Source organism: Schistocerca americana, chromosome 8, assembly GCF_021461395.2.
Source record: "Schistocerca americana isolate TAMUIC-IGC-003095 chromosome 8, iqSchAmer2.1, whole genome shotgun sequence".
Taxonomy (NCBI): Eukaryota; Metazoa; Arthropoda; class Insecta; order Orthoptera; family Acrididae; genus Schistocerca; species Schistocerca americana.
This window is the reverse complement of record NC_060126.1, coordinates 230,202,559-230,225,872: the sequence shown is the minus strand read 5'-3', so window position 1 is coordinate 230,225,872 and position 23,314 is coordinate 230,202,559. Positions and strand designations below refer to the sequence as shown.

Genomic DNA, 23,314 nt, shown 5'->3' with positions numbered 1-23,314 from the left:
AACAAACCAAAAACATAAACAAAAGTATCTGGATAAGTAATGATGTCACTGAAGCAAGGGAAAAATTAAAATTATTCCATAGTGCAATGTTGAATAATACACAAAATCTCAAGCTAAAGGAGACCTTCAGAACTTATCAAGAATACTATAAAGATTTATTAATACAGACCAGGAGCAACTACATTGCAGACACACTTCAGGCTTCACACAGTGTTACTACTGGTATCTGGGGAGTGATAAACAGTTTTAGAACAGGCAGAGAAAATCCTGTATGGACTTTATTATTGACCACAATGGGATGGTAGTAAAAGAACAACTTGAAATTGCTAATATATTCAATGAATATTTTTCTTCACTAGGGGAAGCTATCAATAACAAACATAATATCCTGCAGTATAAATTTAAAGGCAATCCATCTGAGCATACTATATATCTAGCCCTCACAAATTTGCAAAGAAATAGTTAACATCATTAGCTCTCTAAAATCTTCCAGTTCCACAGGGCATGATGACCTCAGTATTAATGTATTAAAAGTGTGCCGACAAAATGTCTCTGTACCTACAGCAGTAAACAATGTAATAGGATCAGATACCTTCCCAGACAGACTAAGAATAGCTCAAGTAACACCAATCTTTAAAAAAAGAGTACAAACTCAAAATTCAAAACTACAGACCAATTTCAATACTTCCTTTCTTTTCCAAAATTATTTAAAAAATAATATACTGCAGAATTATGAACTTTCTCCAGATGCACAATCTAATGTTTGAAAATCAAAATGGTTCTTAAAACGTAAATCAACAAACATAGCAGCCGCTCAATTAATTGAAGAGATAATAAGTGGCATTGAGAACAAGCAACATGTTGCTTGTATATACCTCAATCTTCATAAAGAATTTGACTGTGTGAACACCATAATCTTATGGATCATTGGCATCAGAGGCATTGCTCGTGACCTAATAAAATCTTAAATGAGTAACCAAAAAGAGTTTGTACTGCTTAAAACTGAAAGTGGTGTTCACACATCCAAAATCACTAATACAAAATAAGGAGTGCCCCTGGGCTCAGTGCTAGGTCCTCTTCTGTTCTTGATTTATGTAAATTACTTAAGATATTGCACTCATAGTTCCAAAATAGTGCTTTATGTGGATGATACATACATTGTGCATAAAAAGAAATCAATCAACAAACTAGAGATCCACTGTAATAATGTGACAAAGGAAATTGTTCAGTACTTTAATGAGAACCACTTAAATGTAATCGGTAGTAAAACATGTCTCATGGAGTTTAACAACAGTAGTTGTAATGATGAAATTAAACAATACATAGGCAATGAATTAGTAAAAACGAAGTTTAATGTAAAATTCCTCAGTATAACAATTCAAAGCAATCTAAAATGGGACACACATGTTGACACTCTAGCATGTAAGCTGTCTAAAAATATATTTGCAATTAATTTGATTAGTAAGTTCTGCAAAGACACTGTTGACCTAAAGACTGCATACCATGCTCTATTTTCCTCTCACCGTAACTGCAGAATATAAATTTGGGAAACAACCATAGCGAACGCAAATAAGCTATTGCTACTTCAAAAAAGGGCTATAAGAATAATATGTGGAGCAAAATACAAGGAATCATGTAATGGCTTGTTTCCAAAAACTGGTGTACTAACCGTAGTAAACATTTACATTCTAAAATCCATATTACTTGACTGCAGCCCAATATTTGTTCGGATTCTATCAGTACAATAGTAGAAATAAAGAAAAATTTTACATCAGCAGCCACAGAATAGCACTCTATGAAGAGCGGCCACAATATATAGGTTTTAAGTTAGGAAATGCACTGCGTAGTAAAGTTATGACCCTACCCACAATGAAGCTTAGATTCCAGCTAAGGAAATCCCTGTTACAAAATCCATTTTACACATTAGAAGAATCCACACTTACATGCAGAAGAAGTGTTTCAAAAAATATGTAAATGGTGTTAAGCACCATCTTATTTGTAATTTAATCATTTTGTTAATCAATGACATATTCAGAAGGATGTATTATTGTGCTATGTACCAAGAATTGTAACTTGTTTTCATACATATGCAATAAATCATTCAATGTGGAATAAAGTATTATTATTATTATTATTATTATTATTATTATTACCCCTTATCAGCCTCTACATCCTTTTCCTCTCACTCTGCTTATATCTCCTTTTCCCCTCACTTCACTCCTATCAGCCTGAGCAACCACTCAAACAGTTAGTGTCACCATAGCTACATGTGGATGTTTGAATACATCTGTGGTTAATGTGTGAGCATGTTTGTTTAGACTGGAAAATGACCAGTAGCTCCAAAGCAGTAAACTCTACCATTGTTGTTTTACATCTACATCTACATTTATGCTCCGCAAGCCACCCAACGGTGTGTGGTGGAGGGCACTTTACGTGCCACTGTCATTACCTCCCTTTCCTGTTCCAGTCGCGTATGGTTCGCGGGAAGAACGACTGTCTGAAAGCCTCTGTGCACGCTCTAATCTCTCTAATTTTACATTCATGATCTCCTCGGGAGGTATAAGTAGGGGGAAGCAATATATTCAATACCTCATCCAGAAACGCACCCTCTCGAAACCTGGCGAGCAAGCTACAACGCGATGCATAGCACCTCTCTTGCAGAGTCTCCCACTTGAGTTTGTTAAACATCTCTGTAACGCTATCACGGTTACCAAATAACCCTGTGACGAAACGCGCCGCTCTTCTTTGGATCTTCTCTAACTCCTCCGTCAACCCGATCTGGTACGGATTCCACACTGATGAGCAATACTCAAGTATAGGTCGAACGAGTGTTTTGTAAGCCACCTCCTTTGTTGATGGACTACATTTTCTAAGGACTCTCCCAATGAATCTCAACCTGGTACCCGCCTTACCAACAATTAATTTTATATGATCATTCCACTTCAAATCATTCCGCACGCATACTCCCAGATATTTTACAGAAGTAACTGCTACCAGTGTTTGTTCCACTATCATATAATCATACAATAAAGGATCCTTCTTTCTATGTATTAAATAATGACATTAAAACAACAGATTCCAATAGTATTGAAACTGACTTTTACTGACTCTTTTCACCATGTCATTTAAATACTGACTGGATTCAGTAAAAATAGCATCACATTTCATAAAAGGTGAGATAAGACACTGATGAAACACTATGTAGAACAAGAAAAATAAATCAGTATGCGGAATGCAGAGTATGAGTAAATTTGATAATTACAAAATTGGCCCAATATTGGCTTTGACCTTTCATGGGCATTCATAGCCATTCATCTCATACCTGACAACACTACAGATGGAACCAAAAAGGGACTTAGCACAGTAGTAGAACCAAATGTAACACTATTTGTATATTAGGGGAAGACTTTCAGCATGATCAGAATACATTGACAGGTTTTGATTTCTGCTCATTATTTTTCAGGGACTGGGCACTATAAACTGGCAGATGGCTTTGAGCATGTGCAGACTAGAATTACGACAGCCAGAGGGGAGAGGAGTGGGGCAGGGAAACAAGCCTGCAGAGGTGCTCTGTATTTAACAAAGGCAGAACTGACAAATGGTCATAGGGATCCTGATCCCTTCTAGTGCTGTGAGGGTCATAGTTGAAATCCATGACGGACCAGGATTAGTCTCTTCACTAATTTCAAAATAAGAAAGGAAAACAATAAGCAGCACACAACATAAATGGTGCAGTAACATCTATCATGCAACTGCTTGTTGAAGTTGGCAGTGTTGTAAACAAGGTAGTTGAGGCCTGACCTCTAATGGTATTTGACACAACCACAGTACAAAACTCTCACCACCTAAAACTGCCAATGTTAAGCTTTCTGCATTGTACCAACTTTTGAACTTGAGCTAGCAGTAAAATATACATCTTTCTTTGTTCTAAGATGTTAGGTCCCACAGGTGGGTTCTAAGCTGCATTATGAGACAAGATGTTCTTCTTCATTCCAGCCTGTTCCATTTAGACTCCACCCACCAACACTTGGTTTTCTGAAATGCGGAGGTGGGAAATCTCCCTGCAATATATCCCTTACATTCCCGTAACCCTCCTGGCTTCAGCTTTTGTATTGTCCTTACTCAACTAACTCCATCCCTGTTCCCATTCCAGCATTACACAGCTCTCTATCCCACCAATATACCATCAGTCTTTTTACTTCTCTCCTCCATTACCCCCCACCCCATTGCTGTCCTGCCCTCTGTCTAACCTCCCGACTGCACGTAGCTACCCTACCCTCCCTCCCTCCACATTGTCCCTGTACGCTCCCACAAGCAGCATTTTACTGTCCCCCACCCCTACCCTGCTATCCCTTCCCCTCCCCAACCCAGCCTCTTCCTCATCCCCACCAACCAGTTGCCCCTCCCATCACGCAATGCTGTTCACAGTCTGGCTTCAGCAGTCAGAGACTCTGATCATGTGTGTGTGAGTTGCATTTGCATGAGTGTGAGTGTGTAAGTATGTTGTCTATTTCCAATGAAGGCTTTGTTGGCTGAAAGCTCACTTTCTGACAGTCTTTCTGTTGTGCCTATCTGCAACTCAGCATCTACATCTACATCTACATCTACATCTACATCTACATTGATACTCCGCAAGCCACCCAACGGTGTGTGGCGGAGGGCACTTTACGTGCCACTGTCATTACCTCCCTTTCCTGTTCCAGTCGCGTATGGTTCGCGGGAAGAACGACTGTCTGAAAGCCTCCGTGCGCGCTCGAATCTCTCTAATTTTACATTCGTGATCTCCTCGGGAAGTATAAGTAGGGGGAAGCAATATATTCGATACCTCATCCAGAAACGCACCCTCTCGAAACCTGGGGAGCAAGCTACACCGCGATGCAGAGCGCCTCTCTTGCAGAGTCTGCCACTTGAGTTTATTAAACATCTCCGTAACGCTATCACGGTTACCAAATAACCCAGTGACAAAACGCGCCGCTCTTCTTTGGATCTTCTCTATCTCCTCCGTCAACCCGACCTGGTACGGATCCCACACTGATCAGCAATACTCAAGTATAGGTCGAACGAGTGTTTTGTAAGCCACCTCCTTTGTTGATGGACTACATTTTCTAAGCACTCTCCCAATGAATCTCAACCTGGTACCCGCCTTACCAATAATTAGTTTTATATGATCATTCCACTTCAAATCGTTCCGTACGCATACTACCAGATATTTTACAGAAGTAACTGCTACCAGTGTTTGTTCCGCTATCATATAATCATACAATAAAGGATCCTTCTTTCTATGTATTCGCAATACATTACATTTGTCTATGTTAAGGGTCAGTTGCCACTCCCTGCACCAAGTGCCTATCCGCTGCAGATCTTCCTGTATTTCGCTACAATTTTCTAATGCAGCAACTTCTCTGTATACTACAGCATCATCCGCGAAAAGCCGCATGGAACTTCCGACACTATGTACTAAGTCATTTATATATATTGTGAAAAGCAATGGTCCCATAACACACCCCTGTGGCACGCCAGAGGTTACTTTAACGTCTGTAGACGTCTCTCCATTGATAACAACATGCTGTGTTCTGTTTGCCAAAAACTCCTCAATCCAGCCACACAGCTGGTCTGATATTCCGTAGGCTCTTACTTTGCTTATCAGGCGACAGTGCGGAACTGTATCGAACGCCTTCCGGAAGTCAAGAAAAATAGCATCTACCTGGGAGCCTGTATCTAATATTTTCTGGGTCTCATGAACAAATAAGGCGAGTTGGGTCTCACACGATCGCTGTTTCCGGAATCCATGTTGATTCCTACATAGTAGATTCTGGGTTTCCAGAAATGACATGATACGCGAGCAAAAAAACATGTTCTAAAATTCTACAAGAGATCGACGTAAGAGATATAGGTCTATAGTTTTGCGCATCTGCTCGACGACCCCTCTTGAAGACTGGGACTATCTGTGCTCTTTTCCAATCATTTGGAACCCTCCGTTCCTCTAGAGACTTGCAGTACAAGGCTGTTAGAAGGGGGGCAAGTTCTTTTGCGTACTCTGTGTAGAATCGAATTTGTATCCCGTCAGGTCCAGTGGACTTTCCTCTATTGAGTGATTCCAGTTGCTTTTCTATTCCTTGGACACTTATTTCAATGTCAGCCATTTTTTCGTTTGTGCGAGGATTTACAGAAGGAACTGCAGTGCGGTCTTCCTCTGTGAAACAGCTTTGGAAAAAGGTGTTTAGTATTTCAGCTTTACGCGTGTCATCCTCTGTTTCAATGCCATCATCATCCCGTAGTGTCTGGATATGCTGTTTCGAGCCACTTACTGATTTAACGTAAGACCAGAACTTCCTAGGATTTTCTGTCAAGTCGGTACATAGAATTTTACTTTCGAATTCAATGAACGCTTCACGCATAGCCCTCCTTACGCTAACTTTGACATCGTTTAGCTTCTGTTTGTCTGAGAGGTTTTGGCTGCGTTTAAACTTGGAGTGGAGCTCTCTTTGCTTTCGCAGTAGTTTCCTAACTTTGTTGTTGTACCACGGTGGGTTTTTCCCGTCCCTCACAGTTTTACTCGGCACGTACCTGTCTAAAACGCATTTTACGATTGCCTTGAACTTTTTCCATAAACACTCAACATTGTCAGTGTCAGAACAGAAATTTTCGTTTTGATCTGTTAGGTAGTCTGAAATCTGCCTTCTATTACTCTTGCTAAACAGATAAACCTTCCTCCCTTTTTTTATATTCCTATTAACTTCCATATTCAGGGATGCTGCAACGGCCTTATGATCACTGATTCCCTGTTCTGTACATACAGATTCGAAAAGTTCGGGTCTGTTTGTTATCAGTAGGTCCAATATGTTATCTCCACGAGTCGGTTCTCTGTTTAATTGCTCGAGGTAATTTTCGGATAGTGCACTCAGTATAATGTCACTCGATGCTCTGTCCCTACCACCCGTCCTAAACATCTGAGTGTCCCAGTCTATATCTGGTAAATTGAAATCTCCACCTAAGACTATAACATGCTGAGAAAATTTATGTGAAATGTATTCCAAATTTTCTCTCAGTTGTTCCGCCACTAATGCAGCTGAGTCGGGAGGTCGGTAAAAGGAGCCAATTATTAACCTAGTTCGGTTGTTTAGTGTAACCTCCACCCATAATAATTCACAGGAACTATCCACTTCTACTTCACTACAGGATAAACTACTACTAACAGCGATGAACACTCCACCACCGGTTGCATGCAATCTATCCTTTCTAAACACCGTCTGTACCTTTGTAAAAATTTCGGCAGAATTTATCTCTGGCTTAAGCCAGCTTTCTGTACCTATAACGATTTCAGCTTCGGTGCTTTCTATCAGCGCTTGAAGTTCCGGTACTTTACCAACGCAGCTTCGACAGTTGACAATTACAATACCGATTGCTGCTTGGTCCCCGCATGTCCTGACTTTGCCCCGCACCCGTTGAGGCTGTTGCCCTTTCTGTACTTGCCCAAGGCCATCTAACCTAAAAAACCGCCCAGCCCACGCCACACAACCCCTGCTACCCGTGTAGCCGCTTGTTGCGTGTAGTGGACTCCTGACCTATCCAGCGGAACCCCAAACCCCACCACCCTATGGCGCAAGTCGAGGAATCTGCAGCCCACACGGTCGCAGAACCGTCTCAGCCTCTGATTCAGACCCTCCACTCGGCTCTGTACCAAAGGTCCGCAGTCAGTCCTGTCGACGATGCTGCAGATGGTGAGCTCTGCTTTCATCCCGCTAGCGAGACTGGCAGTCTTCACCAAATCAGATAGCCGCCGGAAGCCAGAGAGGATTTCCTCCGATCCATAGCGACACACATCATTGGTGCCGACATGAGCGACCACCTGCAGATGGGTGCACCCTGTACCCTTCATGGCATCCGGAAGGACCCTTTCCACATCTGGAATGACTCCCCCCGGTATGCACACGGAGTGCACATTGGTTTTCTTCCCCTCTCTTGCTGCCATTTCCCTAAGGGGCCCCATTACGCGCCTGACGTTGGAGCTCCCAACTACCAGTAAGCCCACCCTCTGCGACTGCCCGGATCTTGCAGACTGAGGGGCAACCTCTGGAACAGGACAAGCAGCCATGTCAGGCCGAAGATCAGTATCAGCCTGAGACAGAGCCTGAAACCGGTTCGTCAGACAAACTGGAGAGGCTTTCCGTTCAGCCCTCCGGAATGTCTTTCGCCCCCTGCCACACCTTGAAACGACCTCCCACTCTACCACAGGTGAGGGATCAGCCTCAATGCGGGCAGTATCCCGGGCAACCACAGTCGTAGTCCGATCAGGGGATGCGTGGGACGAGCTGGCCGTCCCCGACAAACCCCCATCCCGACCCCCACAGTGATGCCCATTGGCAACAGCCTCAAGCTGTGTGACCGAAGCCAACACTGCCTGAAGCTGGGAGCGAAGGGATGCCAACTCAGCCTGCATCCGAACACAGCAGTTGCAGTCCCTATCCATGCTAAAAACTGTTTTGCTAAGAACGTCTGAACTAATCTACAGAGAGCGCAAACAAATCGACAAAATTCAAACGGTTATTAAAATACAAGATTGCCTAGTAAATGCAGTAATGCTGCTACTTGCGCACTGCTGACACTGCTCGGCGGCGGAAGGAGACTAAGCGAAATTACACTATTCAGGTACTAAAACACGATGCTACACTCTCAAATACTATAATACGCCCGAAATTTATGAATTAAACAATGCAAGAACCAAAAACACGCAAAGAAATTAAGAATTAAACTATGTAACAAATGAGTGAGCTAGGAGTATACGACTTGCTGCTCAGCTGCTTATCCAACGGCGGCAGGGAGCACACTGACTGCGACCAACCGACACTGGCCGTTCAAAACAAAACAGTAGACAAACGACTACGCGAATTTACACTATTCAGGTACTAAAACGCGATGCTACAACTCTCAAATACTATAATACGCTCGAAATTTATGAATTAAACAATGCAAGTACCAAAAACACGCAAAGAAATTAAGAATTAAACTATGTAACAAATGAGTGAGCTAGGAGTATACGACTTGCTGCTGCAGCTGCTTATCCAACGGCGGCAGGGGGCACACTGACTGCGACCAACCGACACTGGCCGTTCAAAACAAAACAGTAGACAAACGACTACGCGAATTTACACTATTCAGGTACTAAAACGCGATGCTACAACTCTCAAATACTATAATACGCTCGAAATTTATGAATTAAACAATGCAAGTACCAAAAACACGCAAAGAAATTAAGAATTAAACTATGTAACAAATGAGTGAGCTAGGAGTATACGACTTGCTGCTGCAGCTGCTTATCCAACGGCGGCAGGGAGCATCTCCGCTACATGGTGAGTAGCAACTATCTTTTTCATAATATTGTTACATTTCATCCTGAATTTTCAGTTGTTTGATGAAATGGTTTTCTGTGATAAATTATTGACACAAATGGTAGCTATTTCCTATTTTCACTGATGTATAATTACTTTTTAAGGCTGATTTAATATTTTCAAAATCTGTCATTTACCAGTGTTCCATGCGTACCATCCCACTCGCACATTACAGTGAAATAATTTCCAACATGAAATGCATTTGTTGCCTATGAAAGGGTGGAAGATAATTTTAGATCACCAGAAGAAATCAAAACTACTATCACTCTAAGAAAGAGAAATTTTAAAAAATGGCATTACAGTTGGTACCGATACATCTGCTTTGAAAGCTCAAAATTATATTCTGTATTTTAAAAGTCCACTCTATGTATGAAATTCTCTGAAATTGATTGTAAACCAAAAGCGAAGAGGTAGTCAAAGGAAATCTTGGTAGTGGTGCAGCCTCCGTTTTATGGTAACATGATGCTAGTTAGCATCCACGAGGAGGATGATGTGTTGGATATCTTGAAATCCATATCAACTATATACCATGAATATTTCACTTCATTGGTAACAACAACATTGGGTATACATGAAGCTATAGATTAAGAATTTGACGTGTTTATGGTTGCCATCTTTGGAAACAGTTATGTACTGGAAAATGGTCTTATGACCCGAAGCTTAGGTGTTGCGAAACAGGGTAATGGAAATGTTTCATTTAATTAACATAAAATAGAATGTTTCACCAACAATCTACAATTGAATGAGTTAAAATGAATATACAAAACTATTAATGCAGACGGAGGACATTTCTTTGCTTTCTTTACCTTATAAAGTAAATAATATTTCATCAATAGGTGTCTAGGCATTTCACAACTAACAGGTCTGAAACCTTACGTACCTCTGTTGTTGATGTTATTGATGTTTGAACCCTCCATATAGCTAACAGGTATGCAGAACTGTAGGTTTGGTTGTGAAAAAATTTTGCATATGAACACTAGCAGTGTATCAAATCATGGTTATGTGATGGCAGGATTAAATTTTAGTTATGTGATGGCAGAATTAAATTTTCTACAACGTTGGTTTTGTACTAATGCTGTTGCATACGGTTTGTGACACAAGGTACATATTACATGCAGCCCAGAATAGTCATATCATGACATAACAGATGTACCATGACCAGACAAGCGCATTATAAAAAAATAAAAATATTTATCATCTGGTTGGCTGCATCATTAGTTATAGAATGACGAGTAACACAACAGAACATCTAAAATTGAATGTAGTGTGTAAATGAGGACAAACTACAATAGAAGAAGCACTGAGCAGTGCAAAGGCATGTTGGAAGGATGGATGGGACTACAGTTATGAAATATTGTATTACTCTGGTGCATATTGGTGCATGCAAGGGCACAAATGGGAACTGCTCAAAAGAAATTATAAAGGTAAAAAGACTTAATATAAGCAGGAGAGAAGGAAAATAATTTACAAAACACGCTTCATAATATACCAAGTCTATTAAGGAACACATAAAATGAGGGATATCAGTGATAAACAGTACTACTAACTTTAAAAAGAAAATTGCAAACTGAAGTGGAATGGAGAGTTTGCAGCCCTCAGTTTGAGAACAGATTAAATATAAAATAATTTTACCTTCACAGAAATATCAGCACCGCTACGCATCAAAAGCTGTGCTAGAACTGTGCAGGAAGTTCGATCGCTGTGTGTTTGTGCAGCTATATGCAAAGGTGTTTTCCCTAAAATGATAAAATGTTTATTAAGTTTCTTAAGACAATGTGTTCTTTAAAACATACAACAAAAATAGTACTAGAAAATATCATGATGTATTTTTAAGAAAGTTTTTAAAAATGTTATGACAATATCATTGGTGAAAGTATGATTATTTACTTTTTTTTTTTTTTTTTTTTGAGGAAATTCTGTTGCTTTGATTTCATTTATAACAATTTTCAAATGAAATCTATAGCTGATTTTCTTATTTCTGTCCTCATACTTTCATTTGTAAAAACTTTTCAACTTAAATCTAGAACTCTCGTTTTGAATTCTGCCACTACACTGATGAGGTCACATCAGTATCAAGGTCAATTTGGTAATGTTCAGCTTCCAGGTACCCATTTGCCCTCACTTCTACCACAAGTGCAGCCTACACTTGACACTTATTTGTAGTAAGATGAGAAAAGAAAAATGTTATAACAGTTCGTATGTCAAACACTTCATTTCTAAATAATTAACACTCATATAAATAGTAGGGGTCTGGTAGAATGAGCATAATTTAGGAGTAAAACATACTCACTGAACAGCAGAAGCACATTACTAGCTTTCAGAATCAATCCTTTGTCATTGATGCATATGCACAATGGACGTATGCACACGCACATGCTAACGCGCGCGCACACACACACACACACACACACACACACACACACACACACACTTGCACCCCTACTTGTGCAGGGTGGACACACAATGCCAGGATTGCATTTCAGCTGGTTGACTGCATGGGATGTGGGTTGTGTCTGTTGGAGTGGACAGAAAGAGAGGAGGGCAGGAGGCAGGGAGAGAGGTTAGGAGTGAGCAGCTAGCAGCTCAGAGGGTGGCAACAGGTTTGCTGCTACAAAGGGAGGGGTGGCAGGTGGATGGGCTAGGCATGTAATGCATTGGGACTGGAGCTGGTGGGTGATGTGTACAATGCAGTTGGCATAAGGACACAGACTGCGAGGCTGTGACAGGTCAGAGGAAGGGGAAACTGTTGGTGGAAGATGTGGGAACTGTGAATTAATAGAAATGGAAGCCAGGAGGGTTGCAGAGGTGAAAGATGTGTTGCAGGGGCAATGCTTCTCTTTCATTGTGCCTGTCTCTGATTCCACTTTTCCTCTATGTGGTGAGTAGCAATCTATTCTTTCCCTATTTCTTGCTACTCCATCCTGGGTTTTCCAATGTTTAAATGTAGTTCAAGCTGATTTCTGTGAGTTTCTTGCAAATCAATCTACTGCTATAAATTCTTTAAATTTAAATATTTTATTTATGGCAACGCTAACTGCAACTACATGCCTTCATTATTTTTCTGGTTTACATCAAACACTCTCTTGCCCTGTTGGTCCTTCATGTTGAGCAACTCTGCCATGATGTAGCGTGCATCATCACCAGATGCACAAAGTTTGTGGATGAGTGAGTTTCCATTGGCATCCACTTCCTGTAACAAAAGTTTTCCAGTAAATAGATCACTATCTCAAATGAGAATGAAGTTTATATGTAATGTGTATTTCAGAAGCATTAATACAGGCACAAATTTCAAGGGAGCAAAAGAACACAATTGTGGCTTATTTTTATTAAATACAGAAATCAGTGAGTTCCAAATTATTTATCAGAGACAATATCAACATTAACTCATGTTAAATTTGTAAATGATAACAAAAGCAAAAGCTTTCTGACTCCTGCCTTTTTGTACTTCTTTTTTCTTGAATGCATACTTCATTCTTCAATTTTTTTTAGCTATTACATTTACTCTTAATTTTTTTCACTAAGGTGAATCCTTTATTTATGAGACTTCTTAATGAGACTCTTAATAGGTTGTTTGCAAGTAGTTTTATCACTTGGTTGAACAAGGGGCTTTTGTTTAGGAGCTTTTATTTTTAGGACTTCTGTTCAGCTTCACATACATTTGAAGAGAGCATCCAGAAGACACAGAAACCAAGAGCGCTGAAGTCTAAACAGGAAGAAGTAGTATTCTTATGTCAATATCACAATAAAACTGGCCAGGGAGAAAAATCAGTTTTCCTAAACACAAACAAGAAAATAGTTATTTTGAAAATTATATTTTTGCTCTCTTTTGATAAGATGTTTGGGAGTAAACAAGCACAGAAACAAACATTTACTGACCTTTTGTCACACAGGGACCAATAAGATATAGCTTTCACAATATTTTCAAGTACTCCAACAGATACAGATGTGCAAGAGCAAAGCTTCCAGAATGTCTACCCCAAGGAAAGCCTTGTGTTTTCTGAAAGTCACGAAGTTCCAAGGCCACACTATAAATATCAGCTTACATTTTGTATGCACGCTTTTCCAACAATGAGAAAATCCAACAAAACACCACCTAGTCACATCAATTCAGAATCTATATTTGTAAGACTTTTATTCTCAATGAAAAGTTGTATATAGATAACAGTCATACTATATATTTGATAAGGGCTTACTGCTTTTAGAGTCACAATGAAACTGGTTACATTCTGGATTTTATTGTGTATACAGAAGTGACAGCAAAATCTGTTGTGAACTACATAGATTGGATGAATCTCTAGACATTGTGGCCTATCTTTGTGTATATATCTCGAGAAAGGTCACAGAATATTCATTAAGAACTTGTGTCTGTATGCACAGCTGTTGTTATTGTAATAGAGTAAACATTTTTGCTGTAACCATGAAATAAATCACAAATTATTTGCTGAAAAGTTCTGAGAATTTTCATGTTTCAAGATGGTGTACCGAATGAGAAGTGTGGATGGTTTCAGATTATCACCAGCCTCACATGGTGATGAAGTATAAGAACTTTGCAACTATACCACCAGTATTGAAAACTGGTGCTGGTATGTATGACATGTCAGTGAATACGATTGACAGAGGATATTTTTTCTGAGTTCTGTGTGTAGGGTAAGAAGAAATGTAAAATGATACAAGGAAACCTTTTTCTATACAATGTCTTTCTTGTGTTTGTGTCCTTGTCTGCCACAAAAGTCCTCTTCAAGCTCATCAGATAACTATTTGAAGATACACAACACAAAACCAGAAGGACATCATCATTGGAAACTATCGCAAAAAGACTTGCATCCTGATGACAACAATTTGAAGCCCATGTCACTTATCACAATTTCATTTCTGTTGAGATAAAAACTCCAGTAAATATTTCATGAACTTTGAAAAACAGGGTATTATATTGAATAGCCTACATACATAAAGAAATTGTGCTCCTACATCCACCTCTATAACAACACTCTGTGAAGTACTGTGAAGTGCATGGTGAAGGTACATCCCACTATATTGGTTATTAGGGCATTTTCCTGTTCCATTCATGTATGAACCAAAGGAAAAATGATTGTATAAATGCCTCTCTGCTTGCTGTAATTAATCTAATCTTATCCTCATGATCCACAAGGGAGCAAGGGGTTGTAGCATATTCCTGCAGTCATGATTTGAAGCCAGTTCTTGAAACTTAATTAGTAGATTTTCTCAGGATGGTTTCCGTCTATCTTCAAGAGGCTGCCAGTTCAGTGATTTCAACATCTCAATGACACTCTCCCACAGGTCAAACAAACCTGTGACCATGCTTGCTGCCCCTCTCTGTATACATTCAATATCCCTTGCCAGTCATGTTTGGTATGGGTCCCACACACTTTAGCAGTATATGAGGATGGGTCACACAAGTGATTTGCAAGCAATCTACTTTGTATACTAATTGCATTTCCCTAGTATTCTACCAACAAACCAAAGGCTATTGCTACCAACTTTACCCACAACTGACCATATGTGATCACTCCATTTCATATTTATACTAAGTATTAGACCCAGGTATTTGTAAGAGTTCACAGATTCCAACTGTGATTCACTAATGTAATATTCATAGGTTTTTTTTTTTTACATTTTTGAACACTTAGAGCAAGCTGCCAATAACTGCACCACTCTGAAATCTTATCAAGGTCTGTCTGAATATTTGTACAGCTTTGTTCAGACTGTATTTTGTTGTAGATGATGGTGTCATCTGCAGAAAGTCTGACATTACTATCAATATTGTCTGCAACATCATTAATATACAACATGAACAGCAAGGGACTCAACATGCTTCCCTGGGATACTTCTGAAGTTACTTCTACATCTGTGAATGACTCTCCATCCAAGATAACATGCTGCATCCTTCCTACCAAAACACCCTCAATCCAGTCACTTATTTCAATCTGATACCCCATATGACCATACTTTTGATAATAAGTGTAGGTGTGGTACTAAATCAAATTTTTTTGGAAATTGAGAAAAACTGCATCTCCCTTACTGCCTTGATACATGGCTTTCATGGTGACATGTGAGTAAAGTGTAAGTTGGGTCTCATACAATCTATGCTTTTGAAATGCTTGTTGGTTGGCATGGAGGAGGTCATTCTGTTCAAGATGTCTCATTAAGTTTTAGCTCAGAATATGTTCTAAGATTCTACAACAAATGGATGTCAAGGAAATTGGACGATAGTTTTGTGGATCACTTCTGCTAAACTTCCAGGGACAGGTATGGACTGCACTTTCTTTCAACTACTGGCACAGATTTTTGTTCAAAGGATATATGACAGATTATAGTTAACAGAGGGACTAACTCAGCTGAAAATTGCACATATAATCTGACAGGGATTCCAATGGGCCCTGGGGCTTTGTTCATTTTTAATGATTTCTACTGTTTCTCAATGCCAGTGATACTATTGTGTATTTCACTCATATTCTCAGTGGCAAAAATTCAGCAATGAAAACATCAATTAAAAGTCACAGCTTTTAGACTCAGTGTGCACCTAAATCAATATCCACATCAGATCTGGAGGAAAATAACAACAGTGATCACTGTACACTAACAACCCATCAGGGTAGCCGAGAGTGTTAAAGAACTGCTTCCTGGATTCGAGTAGGCACGCCAGCCCTGGATTGAATCCGCCCAGCAGATTAACGATCAGGGCCGGTACGCCAGCCAGCCTAGATGTGGTTTTTTACATGGTTTTCCACATCCCCCTAGGTGAATACCATGCTGGTCCCCATGTTCCATGTCAGTTACATGACTCGCAGACATTTGCAACATGTTCGCACTATTCCATGGCTTACACTAGAAGCAGACAGATGGGGAACACTAATTACATCCCAGGGGGTTTGGGTTGGTGGGAGGAAGGGCATCCGGCCACCCTCTGCAACTAACACTGCCAAATCAATAGTAATCAGGCCAACCCCACATAGTTGTGGGAATAAGGCCTCAAGAAAAAGAAAATGATGATGATGATGATGATGATCACCATACACTAACAAGTGACAACACTGAAATAGTATAATTTACTAGCAACTTTTGATATTGGTGAATTTAAGTTTTGTTTGACTTCTGATGTGCAGGGTATTATAAAGAGATGGTTTCTTACCTTACCAATTGCAAGACCTTCTTCTACCATTGTATCTGCCAAATAACGAACTGCTACAGCATTCTGGCGACTAGATTGCAAAAAACGGCACGCTATGTCAAGTGGTGTGTGACCAGATTTGTTTGGAGTGGCCAGTAATTTATAGGCCATTTGCTTGTTGTGGTTTATAATTTCTTTCAGTCGCTGAATAAGAGCATGGAAAACTTCCATGAAGTACGTGATGCTTTTCCAATTTGACAGCACACGAGAAAGAAGCCTGTTAAGAAAAAGCGGATACAAATTAGAGGTATACTACATGAAAAATCAGAGTATAATGTCCTGTAATTAGCTGGTTTGCGGCAATAATTTACCCTTTGACAGTAAAAATATATTCTTTACATATAATCTAACATAAGCCACATATTACTTCCACAAAGCAAATATTATCTTCATATAGTTGAGCAGTAGTAGTAATAATAATGATAACAATAATAATAACAATCATAATATCAAACAAATCATTATGAATAACTTCCAAGGAGCACATCATTAATACACAACTGGAACTAATTGGAAACACTTAGTTTTAAGAAAGTTAACACAATTTATGGTACTTAATTTCTGAAGAGTGATGTCCTATATACTTACAATGAGCATATAATCTTGGAGATGATGTTTCACTTTTTATAATTTATTCTATCAATTCCAAATTAATTACAGTACTGTATGAGACAGGAGTTCTATTTACCAACTACAATGAAGCATCAACTCCAACAGAGCAGATACACAAATTTAAAGACACAGCTTAATCTATACCCCATGGATTTTTTTAAATTTCTTCAATAATATGAAGAGAACAATAATTACATGTGAACAACAGACTTTGAAATATTGAAGAGTACAAATACAAGCCAGAGAAAAAAAATGCACAAAAATTCATAAAAAATTAATGTTATTGTTGTGGTCTTCAGTGCAAAGACTAATTTGATGCAACTCTCCACACTAGCTTATCCTGCACAAACTTCATCATCTCTGCACAACTACAGCAACTTACATCCATATGAACCCATTTACGGTATTTATGCCTAGGTCTCCCTCTATAACTTTTACATCCCACACTTCCCTCCATTACCAAAATGCCAATTCTTTGATGGCTCAGCATGTGTCCTATCAACCAACATCTTCTTTTAGTCAATTTGCCCCTTAAATTTCTTTTCTCTCCAGTTTGATTCAGTACTTCATTAGTTACTCAATCTACTCATATAATCTTCAGCATTCTTCCATAGCACCACATTTCAAAAGCGTCCCTTCTCTTCTTGTCTGAACTGCTTGTAGTCCATGTTTCACTCTCATATATGCCTACACTCTGTTACAATAGCTAGACTCATTTACCACTTTTGGTGGCCCGTTTACCAAACTAATTCCCTGATTTCATTCAACTACACTCCTTTACCCACATTGTATTTTAGTTGATGTTCATCTCATAATTTCTTTTTAAAACACTATGTATTCCATTCAACTGCTCTTCCAAGTCCTCTACCATCTCCGACAGAACTAGAATGGCACTGATGGCACTGACAAGCCCCTCACATTTTTATTGCATCTCCCTGAACTGCAATTTCCTTTCAGAATTTCTCCTTGGTCTCCTATACTATCTGCTCAAAATACAGACTCAATAACATCACAAATAGGCACAGTCTTGTTTATTTCAGTTTCCATCTATTGCTTCCCTAAGTGTCTGTTAAACCTCATAATTGCAGTGTGGTTTCTGTACAAGTTGTAAAAACAGTTGCAACCCCTGTGTTTTATACCTGCTATCTAAAAATTTCAAAGAGTGTAGTTCAACCAACACTGTCAAATGCTTTTTTAAATCTACAAATGCTGAAAACGTACAATAAATTCATTCCACACAGTGTGCAAAATGTGAGGGAATGTTGTTTACTTAAGGGGCCTTGTTTTGACTTAGGCCTTTCAGCAATCTCTCAAATTCCTTTTCCAGTTTCATATTTCCCAAATTACCTTTATTTACTTTCTCTTCTCTTTACCCACTATTTGCTTCAGATTCATTTACCTTGTATAGCCCTTCTTTGTACTCCTTCCAACTTTGCTCAATATTCGCTCATCATCTGAGCTCTTGCTATTCATACAGCTGCTTCTCTTTCCTCTGAAGGTCTCTTTAATTCTCCTATACATGGCATCCATCTTTCCCCTGTTTATATATATTTCAACAGCATTGCACTTTTCCTCTAGCCATTCCAGCTTAGCAATTTTACATTTCTGACAATCTCATTTTCTTGGCATCTGTATACCTTTTCACCTACTCCATTTACTATATTTTTATATTTTCTTCTTTTATTAATTAAATTCAATATCTCCTGTGTTATCCACGGACTTCTACTAGGCCTTGGATTTTTACCTATGTGATCCTCTACTGCCTTCATTATTTCATCTCTCAAAGTTACCCATTCATCTTCTACTGCTTTCCTTTCCCCACCTATACTCCCATCTGAAGCTCTCAACACCCTCTTTTTATTTTGGTTTACCTAGGTCCCATATACTTAATTTCCTACCATTATGTAATTCTTTCGGTTTTTATTTGCAGTTAATTATGACTGGAGGCCACATCTGCCACTGGAAATGGCTTACATTGGAAAATCTTGTTTCCAAATCTCAATCTTACCATTACATAGTTAACCTGAAAGTGTCTAGTGTACCCAGGTAACTTCCATGTATACAATCTTCATTCTTGATTCTTAAACCAAGACTTAGTGATGATTAAATTACTCTCTATGCAAAATCATATCACATGGTTTCCTCTTTCTTTTCTTTCCAAATGTCTAAATTCTTCTACTATTTTCCCTTTTATTTCTTTTCCTACTACTGAATTTCAGTTGCCCATTACAATTAAATTTTTGTCGCCCTTAACTAGCTATATAATTTTCTTTACCTCATCGTGCATTCTTTCACTGTGTTCTTCAAACTGTTTGAACTCCTTGCATGGGGTATAAGGTGTGACAAAGCAAGCTGGGATAATTTTAATTCCCCTCTTGTTTTGGAATTTGCCTCGTTAGAATTCATTTTTTCAATTTTAACTAATTACCATTAACATACATGAATATTATCTGCATTTCCATAAAACAGAAAGGTTGGCACTCAGTTTCAAAGAATATAACACCAGATCTAATTTTGTGCTTAGTTTTAGGTTTGTAACTGATTTTCTAACTGATTTTGACTATTCCTAGTTAGTATCTTACATTACAGGGTGAAATCAGTAACTGCTTTGTAACTTAAATTCTATTGTTGATGTATAAACAAATATAAATTCTGTACTAATTATAAACATTTGGAAGATGAAATACTAGTAATCTTAAAGTATCTATTTAGCTCTATTTGAAAACATGTTAGCAAAACCAGCCCTGAATTAATTCCAAAGTAATTAACAGTTTTGTCAAAAGTATTGTTAGTGTAACAATATTTGTTAATTTCGTGATTTTTAACAAATAATTTGGCCTAACTCTTGTAGTAGAAGAAACTGTTAAAATAACCATTTTTTCGATGTATTCAGTTAATTGAATGAAGAAAGTTTCAACTGCAATTTCTGTAAACTTAACTTTAAACAATGTGTAGTTTCAGTACCTATTATTGTGATGATATATAAGGGCCCGATTTTTGGTCACGAGACAGTCAGCCCATGGCCAAGTTTCAGACAAGAAACCTGTATTGGTTAGAACATCAACAATGCTTCAACTTAACTGTGGAATAAGTGTTAAACAATTAGGCCATGTGTAAAAACAATGACAATGTCTGCTCCATATGTACTTGTTTATTGTTCAAGAACCGTGAACTTTGTGGTTGGGTTTTACTGCTGATAGATGTCCAACAGGAAACTATTGTAGCAGTATGCAGAGGTTTGCCTGCAAACTACTAAACTATTATCGAAAGTTAAACAATGGTGCACTGGCCATATAAATGTGTATATGGGGGGTTGTGTAAAGTGAAAGAAAAAGACAGTGAAACACAACTGAGCATCTGTTGGCTACATTATTTACCATAATCAGTGTCTAAATTACAAACCCCATTTTTCAGCCAGTGTAGCAATGCGGTACGTCGACACTGATGAAAATCAATAAAATAAATAAAACCAGGTGGAACTGCTGCAAAGGGGGAGGGAGATCTGAGAGAAGCTGAATAAATATCCTGTTTCCTGGCATATTGTTCCACAGCATTCTCAACAAGATAATATCAACCTACTGAGTTCCCTTTATAAATTTTCTAATGTACCTGCCCTATTAAGGGATCTAACATTCCACATCCTGGCTCATAGAATGCCAGTTTTACTTTTCCTTGTGATGGCATCCTCCTGAGTAGTCCCCCCAACCAGTAATTCAAATGGGGGTCATTTTATCCCCACAATATCTTGTGCAGGAGGATGCCATCACACAGTAGAGCTATATACATTCGGAAAAATGACAGCTGCAGTTTCCCCTCTTGCTTTCAGCAGTTTGCAGTACCAACACAGCAAGGAAGTGTTGGCTGATGTTACAAGGCCAGATAAGCCACTCACCCAGACTGTTGTCTTCGCAGCTACTGAAGAGGCTGCTGCCTCACCTGTTTGTCTGGCCTTTGCATACATAACACTCCGTTGTCATTGCAGCTACGGCATGACTATCCGTATCGAGACACAAGCCACCTGAACTCAGCAAGGCTTATGGCTCATGGAGATACTTTGTATCAACTAATTATAACTGAAGGTACTCAAATTACAACATACAAAAGCATCTTTTTTGAAAAAACTATTCCTCTTCCTCTTACACTTACTAGCTGCTGTTTTTATCCACTACCTCATACTAAGCATTTATGTAACTTTACTGATTTCAGAGAAAACTGTCAATTGACTGAACTGGCAATGTCAATACCTGTTAAGATCGGCATTATAGTTATGTGATATGTCCAAATATTATGATAAATTTTAGGTGTGACCAATACTCATTTACTTTATTTTTGAAATTTTGGGGATTTCCCACCTGATTTCCACTGGCAGCATTTTAGAAACTTCAGGATCAGAATATAAACCTCCATTCTGACACCTATACAGGGATGCAAAGACTCTATAGAAATAATTTTTACTTTTAGTATTCTAGTAGAAAATTTCATAGTTCATCCTAAACTCACTGCTAATGTTAATCACAAATACCATCTAAACATAAGTGTACTGACATGCTAGTGTAAGAATCAAACAGTTCCAGAAGAAGCTTCTGTAAGAATTCTGTTATAAATGTTATACAAGAATGAATTTTCACTCTGAAGTGGAGTGTGCACTGATTTGAAACTTCATGGCAGATTAAACTGTGTGCCGAACTGGGACTTGAACCTGGGACCTTTGCCCTTCGCAGGCAAGTGCTCTATCAACAACTATCCAAGCACAACTCATGACTTATCGACTGCCTGGAAGGGTAGTTTCCAGAATAAATTTTCACTCTGTAGCAGTGTGCAGTGATTTGAACTTCCCAGCAAATTAAAATTGAGTACCACACTGGGACTTGAACTTGGGGCCTTTGCCTATGGCTGGTAAGTACTTTAGCAACTGAGCTATCTGAGAATGATTCACAAGCTGTTCTCACAGATCTACTTCCACCAGCACTTCACATCCTATTTTCTGTGTGTCTGCAATATCCTTTCTTCCAGCAGTGCTTGTCCTGCAAAGTATTCGCGAGAATTTCCACAAAATTTGGAATGTACAGGATGGGGTATTGGTGAAAGTAGTGCTGTGAGATTGGGTCATGAGTTATGATTGTGTAGCTCAGTTGGTAGAGCACTTGCCCAAGAAAGGTTAAGGTCCCAGGTTCGAGTCCCCATCCAGAATACTGTTTTAATCTGCCAGGAAGTTTCAACTTCATACAATATTCATACTATAAACTTCTGTAAAAGAAATATTCTTTGGCTGTAGCTGCATTTCTCTACATGATTATGCCATAGTACTGAGTGAAATTATGCAAAATATACTGAGAATCTCATATGCAGGTCAGCACAATGAGAGGGATTACTAAAAGCAAGCAGACATAACTGAGCTCTTGGGTTACATTATTCAAATGGTGGCACCACCTCAGTTAGTTATCCATCTTGATACTTAAGAATTTCATAAATAAAGTGTTTTAAATATATTAACATGGGTCGCTGTTTCTGGTAGCTGCCATTTTTATTTGTCTTGAATTAATTGCTATCAGTTTTTGTAAGATTAGAGTTAAACTATTTACAATGAACCAGTTGCAGTCCTCTTCCACTGTTCTGCTGGCTGTATCTAGTATGGATTTATATGGTCTATCTATCTGTATACTTACTACATCGGTAAGCATCACTGTCTCAACCATTTACACCTCAGCACACAACACACTATGTTAGCAGGTATTTGCCCATCAATCATACAATATTAATTAGTTTCCCATTGGTTCTCATAGTTTTTACACATGCAGAAAATAGTGTCTGGTCGTCTTCTTTTGAGATTCCTTTCTATTTTTCAAATTTTCTGTTAGCAACAAATTTCTAATTTGTGTATATGTCAGCATTTCTTCAATAGGTGATATATAGGCCTTCACCTTTCGTTTCAAAAGTAGTTAATTTATTTTTCTGATTTATGTTTAAAATACGAAGAGATAGTAAGTTGGAAATTTAAAGTTGTAGAATATACAAGATTCATTTATATAATTGGAGTGTCGTAAGAGGAGTGTCACAGGACACAATATCTATGACTTAAGTCTGAAAGAATGAAAATAAATACATCTGAGGTAGTTTTTTGAGC

The 23,314-nt window shown here is 38.7% G+C and overlaps 1 protein-coding gene across 4 annotated transcripts in view; it reads right to left on the bottom strand.

Moving 5' to 3' along the window:
• Window positions 1-23,314, bottom strand: part of LOC124625759 (actin cytoskeleton-regulatory complex protein PAN1-like) — a 278,818-nt gene that overhangs the window by 20,000 nt on the left and 235,504 nt on the right. For all 4 annotated transcript variants that reach the window (XM_047149198.1, XM_047149202.1, XM_047149200.1 and 1 more), the window contains 3 exons: window positions 16,540-16,795; window positions 12,438-12,579; window positions 11,022-11,125 (listed from right to left, as the gene is read on the bottom strand). In XM_047149198.1, coding sequence (XP_047005154.1) covers window positions 11,022-11,125; window positions 12,438-12,579; window positions 16,540-16,795 — 502 coding nt within the window. The remainder of the gene's footprint in view (window positions 1-11,021; window positions 11,126-12,437; window positions 12,580-16,539; window positions 16,796-23,314) is intronic.